This window comes from Dipteris shenzhenensis, chromosome 2, assembly GCF_047967505.1.
Source record: "Dipteris shenzhenensis isolate YYH24624 ecotype China chromosome 2, Dip_SZ_1.0, whole genome shotgun sequence".
In the NCBI taxonomy this organism is placed as follows: Eukaryota; Viridiplantae; Streptophyta; class Polypodiopsida; order Gleicheniales; family Dipteridaceae; genus Dipteris; species Dipteris shenzhenensis.
In genome coordinates, this window is record NC_141597.1 from 1,613,110 (window position 1) to 1,620,658 (window position 7,549).

The window sequence follows — 7,549 nt, forward strand, 5'->3', positions numbered from 1 at the left end:
TCCACCACTTATATATTTTTGAATCCTTTTCACAATTGGTGATCCTACAAAAATAAAATGTATATGTAATAGAAATACCTATAGAGGAACTCTCCTAAAGATTAAGGTTGTGTACTTAATGTGTGCGCGCGCAAATGCACGTGCGAGCACCACCTTGCACTCTATAAACCCTATGTAGATTTGCAGGGCATCAAAATCTGAAGAATAGTGGCCCCCTTTAGAGGAAAAGATATTTGGATTGATGTGTAGAGTCAAAAGAATGATATCGAAATTCCTAGGATAGGTTAAATGAAGCAAGCAAATAATCCAACGGATTGGCCGAAACTTGTTGGAGCTTGACTGTGAATCCTTGTCTCTGTCGAATATCACCAAAAAGTGGTGAGCTTGCAGGGTGGAAATTGGGGGTTAAATCTGGAAATTCTTTCACAATGTTATTAGCATTGCAGCAACCTGTAGAATCCTCCCCTTCTCAGTGCACCGAGGCTTCAACTTTCAAATTTGCAATATTGTACAAAGGACCGTGTGGCTGGCTGGCTGCCACAACAAGAAAGCAGGCAATGAGAAGCTTAAACAAAGTAATGATACATGATGCAAATAGTTTTGAGCAAGTGAATTTTACATACTTGTGCTCTAGGTTGCATCTTCCTGATCGTGCATAGTCTCTTCAGGACTGTCTGCACGGTCTGAGAACAAGTTCTGGGAAAACAACGCCCCGTTTGAGAATTTGTTAACAAGATAAAATATGCCAATTCATGGTGTCTTGCAAAGCACCGGGAAGCATTATGCACCTTGACAAGTTTTTCGAACTCAACCCTCAGGATCTCAGTCGCCTTTTCACTCTCTCTGCGCAGCATGTTGGCACGGTTCACCATAGTTCTGTAGGGAACCGCCACTTTCATTATTCTACGTCTGCCGACGAAGATCAATTGTGGGACAAATGGCAGAAGGCGCTGGCATACCTAAGACGCAAAACTTCCTCGCTTAGTTTGTCATATTTGAGCTTGAGCTTGAGGGACTCTTGAACTTTTTCATGGACCTCAACATGGCCTGCAAATCACGGTATTCAGAGCACAACCGTGACTCATTGTCGGTTTCTATGTTTGGGCCGGAGTATTCAAAATCCTACAGATCAAAAGCTTCTTTTATGAAACACGGGAAAATGGCCTTACAGCTTTCGACTTCTTGCTCTGCCTTCTCCTTGTGAATTAGCAGCTCTTCAATTCTCTGAAGGTTCAGATCTGACAGCATTAGGTGATTTTAGCTACAATCCAAACAAAGGCAAGGAAGAGCATAGCTTTAGACCCTAAAATGCAAGGCCCAATAGGTCAGGATCACGCTTCCTGAAACTTGAAACTTGAAACTTGAAAGGCATCTGGAAGAGGTCAAGAATCTAACAAACCTGAATTTCGAACCATAACCCCAACGTGCATCACCCCGGATCTATCCTTGAGAAGCTTTGCCCTGTCAGACGTCCGGGGTAGATGGCAGAGGCCATACAACTCCAAATCTTCTTTTACAATGCCTAACGCCCGAGAGCATTCCTCCATGATGTCGCGCACCAGAACTTCCGCCATTCCAGCAGCATTTTCACAGAGTGGGGAATCTCGATCCTGCACTTCCGGCACCACAATTTGCGTTCGGGTGTCTTTCTCGTTAACATTTTGTCGCCCGCGAGCACCTCGCTTCCTGTTCCCCCTTTTCCGACCATGCGTTTTGGTCGCAGCACTTTGTCGAGGCGATTCTTTGATAGCACCCGATGCATACCCATTTCTGTCGTTGCTTGCATCCCCAATTGGAGTGGAATTCTCCTCCATCGCTCCAGTCTCCGCATCCCCTTCGCTTCGTAGTGCAACAAGACACTGTTCTCTTCCTGTAGCCCTGGATGCCCCTTTTTCTGTGAAGAATGCGTGCGACAGGACTGAGACGCTGATCGTCATGTTGATCCTTTCAGCAAACAGAGCAAGAGCTCGAGCGTCTCACGTTTCTCGTGCAGCGCTGCGAAAGGCCAAGAAAACAGCGGTGTTTCGATGGAATTGTGGGTGCAAGAATCTGCGACAGATCAAGGCATGAAGAAGCGGTGGGGGTGTCATGGATAGAGGCAAGATGATGCATGCAGGAAAGGATGGATTGGCAGAAGAAAATGCGGAGAGGTTTGTTTGGATGAGAGAGCAAAGCAAGCAAGCAAGCAAGCACAGAGCGGTTGAAAGCGCAATGCACAAGGACGATGAGCTGGCACTGCCACGTGGCTCTTACGAAACCGCATACCACAGCTTGCACCTCTAAGGATGCACAAGTGCAACTAGTAGCGCATGACCAGATCCGACCATAATATTTTGTTGTTGTCTAATTACCTTTCACATTATAATAAACTATAAACCTACCAAGTTGATCTCGAAACTGAAATGCAAAGTTGAAAGCTATAATTCTAGAAAATTTTGGACACTACAAGCGACATCAAGTCCATAGGGCTACATCCTCCCTGTAAATAAATATCAGGGGTAGTGCTTTTATCATTCGTGATGATTGATAAAGATTATCATTTTTAAAAAACTGAACCCCAACAAATACATCAAAGAGGTCTCCTGCTTTTGGCTTGTGGCCATCCCCTAGAGCACTTGTCACTCCTACATGAAGGAGGTCACGAGACAATCTCACATTGCTTATGTTGTCCCACAGCTCAAGGAATCACGTAGCCCGCCGTCTTTGCTCTCGAGACTATGGCCCCTAAAGACTACGTTGAGCTCATGTATATCAATATGAACCGCCTCAACGACTCCATTTTCAGATTTTCCAACTTAGATATCAAGTCCATTGGAAGCATGTTGCACGATCAATCAAACCACTTGCAATCTATAAGCTTGTATCAATTCTATATGAATGGCTACTCTTTAATTCTCTTTTTCCAATCTTTGTGTAGTGTTTCAGGAGCGTGGAGTTAGTTTATTTGGAGGACCAGCCTTCATTTTGTTTGTACATTATTTTAGCTAGAAATTTATCAAGATCTCACTCTTGCACCACTTTTTGTCCTCATGGAAATTCATGACATTTTAATTCATTCAGAAGGGTGTTTGTTGTGGGACTTGCTTGCAATGTGTACACCTCGCATATTTTCAGCATCCCCTACCCCTCCTAGAAGTGGCGATACAGCCCGCAGCTCTAGACCATTCGCAGATCCACTACTTTCGGGCAGCATCAACACGAGAGATTTCCAACAAATAGGGAGGGACTTGTGATGCAGCAACGATACCTTTGTCATCAACTAAGTGCCAGCGGTATGTTTCCAACCTCTAGCATGACCATCACCTTCCAGTCGGATTTGATCAGTGAGTTTCCCATGATTTTTTGCATCCTCTACAATGTATTTTAAACCAATTGGTAGAAGCACGATGGTGAAGACTCGGACCTTCTTGGTAGACAAAATTGGATTTTGGTGTAAAGTCTATCTCGAATTGCGAGCTAGTCTCACTCTCAAATTTTGTATCTACAAAACCACAATCAATCGTTAGTGCAGTACCTCAGAGAGCAAATCAAATGATTCCCTACACAAGCAATGCATGAACTAGTAGACAGTGCTGAGGACAAATTGCTCAATGTCCTAGACAAGTGGGCAATGCCTAGAGCTTCGACTCACCTTCTGTTGACGAAATATGGCCACCAGGATTAAGTTTCAAATTTTGAAAAGAGTTCTTGTCTAATTTCAATGTTCTTTCTTTGCTTCCATTATGAGGTTGAAAGGTCAAGGGTGCAATGTTCTATGTATTTTTTGGAAGGATCCTTTGTTGTCTGCTCCATACTCAAATTGGTCGAACATTATGTTGTGGATGAAGGTCAGAATACCAAATCTGTTGTGCAAATTGAGCTTGGATAGACATGTAATTCAGATCACTTGCAAATTGGCACTTTGATCGTTCTGTTGATCTGGATGGTCCTCAAATATGATGGCTTTTCTAGCTCAGTTAACGAGATATAGAACAGCTGTGCTGATTGAACAAATTAATAGGTGAACCCAATCTTCAACTTAGTCTATGCTTTTCATGATTGTCATGTCCTGTGACCCACAAAGGCATCATTAATTCTTGTTTGTGCCATGCCGTATACATGGTTCCAAGCTACTCAACGTTCATTGAAACTCAAAAAAACATTTCCCATTGCTCTTTACTCATCCACTCCATCATTAGTGCTATGTCAACCCAAAGCAGAGCTCAACGATTCCCACTACTCCGTACATGAAGGTGCAATCCTCAACAAGACATGAAAATGAGATGGCCGCTCATGCTTTGGATTTGTGAGGAAGGTGGAGGAGAAAATGTGAGAAGGCTATTTCTCTTCTACCTTTATGGCCAAACAAAAGCTTTGTTGGGATCCTTACTGATCAAGCTTCTATGATCATGTTAAGGGCAATTGATTGCCATCCTAGGAGACGTCTTTTGCCTTCTCTATCTCGAAATCTAGTTGCTAGCCTTGGTGGACTTCTTGGAATGTGTGGGCGATGTTGAAATGGCTATTTGGGAACGTTAAACTAGCTACTTGGCATGGTCATTGCTGTGGAAAGGGTGGAAACATTTTCATAGACATGTAATGGCTTTGACCATCACGACATTACTACAGGAAGGCACACCTCAATTACAGACATGCCCTACCTCAACACAATTTTTGACAACTTTTTTTGCCAACTATTTGTATGGGTGCGCTTCACGGTCTTGTCAGCAACACAATTCATTGTCAAAATTTGTTCCCTGAGCAGACAAGCACATTTGAGGTCCCAAGAACCAAGTTTCTCCAGTTGTGCTGATCATTGAGAGCACAACACCCTTTTTTATTGGCCATGGAAAATGGACAACCAAAGATGGATGGAGGTAGAAGCTGGATGCAATTCCCCTTCTTTTCTGACACTGCTCATGCTTGATATTGTTGATTACAGATCGGGTCTCTACTTTTGCCAAAATATAAAATGCCATCCTACATCGCAAACTCTCAGCTTTATTGGAATCAATGAGGAAAGGGAAGTGATGAGGCATAAGGAAAAGTAGTTACATAGGAATTTTCTTGCCCTTCATAGAATATAAAGAAAACAAAAAAATCAAAGGCTCCAAGAGCCTATGGATCAAAGGAAATCCAATGTCTCCTTATAGCCCACGTGGCTTAAGGAGAGGCCAACCTATCCTCTCATGGACTAGTCTGGTCATGTAATGAGAGTCTGAGCAACGATGTGAGTGCGTGCATGATTTGATGCAACCCAGGGAGCCTGAGCAAGGTAGACAGACTCTTTGCAAGCAAAGAAGGCTGAGCATCACCAGGGATGAGTAGTCAAGTGATTGGCTAGAGCATCTCAATCCATTGATTGTGCACTCGATGGAAAAATAAATCAACCATTTTTTCCAAATGCTTTAGAGGGCACCCAGGCACTCAAGCCTCCACCAATTTCTCCTGTGTGAATTGAAGGGGGGGATGAATCCTGCACTTGGGTGCATGCATCTACCCCCTATGGAAACAAGCCATAACTTACACTCCCCGCAAGTAACCATTTGAGGGGGACCTAAGTCCCTAAGTCCCTTCCCTATCTTATCTAACCCACACTTGCAGAGAGTTTTAAATAATGGTGCAATGCTATTTAGTGACTCCCTCCACTCCAACAAAATGACTTTACATTAAGGAAGCAAACAGATTCGTAAAAACCATCATTGCACATATGGGGATGGGTTGGCAGCAACTTGTGCACAAATGAACCCCCCACCTCTTCAATGCCTTCCTTACAGAATTTTGTACCATCTGAGGGCCAAACCATGGAGTCCATCTAAAGAAAAAGTAGATGGCATGCTAGTTGTTGCTACATTAGATGATTTTTTATCATATGTAGGACTCACCTTAAAGAGATCATGAATGTGTGAGAGATGCAATTTAAGTACATGGATACAAACGCTGTGTTAATAGTAGCGACGAAAGGGCATCACATGGCAAAATATGACTAGCTATTAGAAGGAGAATTGTAGCATACACTTGCACGAATACCTCACTTAAAGCACTCTAAACCAATTGGCATCTAGATGGTTGTTGCTGGATTCTATAGAACCACACCAAAATTAAAAATGGTGACCCTGGCAAAAATCAATGTCACATTTTAGAGCGAGTGTGCACTAGTCGATTCCCAAAATGTCACATTTATCTCCTACCATGATACTGTCATATCTACACCTTTGTCCACCCCAAATGTAACAAATGGCAACCTCTCCTCAATGCAACATCTAAACAAGGTGGTAAAGCATACCCTCAAAAGGAGGAAACAAAGTGTTAATGCAACATCTAAACAAGATGGTAACACCTATCCTTCTAGGGCAAAGGAGATGAGGAAGTTTTACTTCAAATGTATGCTACATGGTGATCCTAAAATGACTAAATCCTTGGTAGATGGTAATATAAAGTAACAACTAAAATTAAGATAAAATTTTAAAACTTGTGGGTAGTATTCTGGAGAGGGAGGACAGGAGACCAGGGGGAAGAGGGAGGACACGAGAGGGTCCACATGCTTGCAAGCTTTTAATCGCAAAGCGAATGGATTTTGTAACAAAATTTAATTGGGATTGAAGTATCGTATTGATTCTAGAGGATGAGTGATGGAGTGTCTCTGAGCGATAGAGAGCTTCATTTCATGTGCATTCTGCTCATACGTAGGATCCTGCATGCCCTAGCATTCCCATCAGGGAAAGCGGATTGATGGCTCATTAAAGCGAAGGAGGTGTGATGATGAAAGCTCTAGTGTCCCTTAGGGGGTTTTGATGAGTTCGAGAGTTATCGAGGTGGGGGAGGTGGTTTGTAAACCGTTGTCCAAGAGTACTGGTCAACAAGTGGTTCCTCCGAGACATGTAGCTGGATTGGAGGGTGGGGATCACTAGGAGCTCGACATGGATCTGGCAAACTCACTTGGGAGAATTTTGGTGGTTCCTCCATCGAGGAGAAAGGATTTTGGTGCCGAGGGCATGGATACTTTGGGGTTACAGTTAGGCTACCTCAGATTTTGTTGAGGTCAATCTTTTAGAGGAGGTAGTTGTTACCCAGAGAGTCAAATTTGGTGCATCCCCTAATGCTTGTTTCATGTGTAGGAAGACATGACATTGCACATAAAATTGTCCTTTGTGTGAGTACAATATAAGACTCGCTCATGAGGACAAGGGTGAGATTCCATCAGATGGTGTTCACAAGAATCAAAAGGAATGAAATTGAAGGGGATCATCATGCAAAGTGAAGGTGCTGTGGCTCAACTCAAGCCATCCCAAGTGGAAGAGAGAGTGCTAATCAATCGAATCGAGCAAAAACACAATCTTGCAAGTTGAATATCACTCTTGATAGTGACATGCAAGGGTTGGTGAATTATCCGTGAGGACAATCGGCCTTGGATCAGCCATGTGCAGCTCTGGATGCTGTCAGATCGCAAATTATGTTGAAGGGTGGGTAGATGACCCAAGGACAACGATCGGAAAGATGGATGGAATGTTATGTGAAGAAAGGGTATAACTCCAGAGGAGCCTGCGGATATATATGGACTAGAGGTTAC

The 7,549-nt window shown here is 43.2% G+C and overlaps 1 protein-coding gene across 1 annotated transcript; it reads right to left on the bottom strand.

Annotated features, from left to right (window-relative positions):
* Positions 1-214: 214 nt before the first annotated feature.
* On the bottom strand, positions 215-2,370 carry LOC147904208 (uncharacterized). The gene is made up of 7 exons (XM_087397236.1): positions 2,352-2,370; positions 1,400-2,246; positions 1,170-1,238; positions 960-1,047; positions 789-876; positions 624-696; positions 215-534 (listed from the first exon to the last, which is right to left on the bottom strand). The coding sequence occupies exons 2-6, from the start codon at positions 1,935-1,937 to the stop codon at positions 631-633; spliced, it is 849 nt and encodes a 282-aa protein (XP_087253362.1). The 5' UTR covers positions 1,938-2,246; positions 2,352-2,370; the 3' UTR covers positions 215-534; positions 624-630.
* Between the last annotated feature and the right edge of the window lie 5,179 nt (positions 2,371-7,549).

Coding starts and splice junctions, on each gene's coding strand:
- LOC147904208 (XM_087397236.1), bottom strand. CDS start 1,937: ATGACGATCAGCGTCTCAGTCCTGTCGCACGCATTCTTCACAGAAAAA. Junction 877..959: donor GAGGAAGTTTTGCGTCTTAG/GTATGCCAGCGC, acceptor GGTTCCCTACAG/AACTATGGTGAACCGTGCCA. Junction 697..788: donor AGTTCGAAAAACTTGTCAAG/GTGCATAATGCT, acceptor TTGTTTTCCCAG/AACTTGTTCTCAGACCGTGC.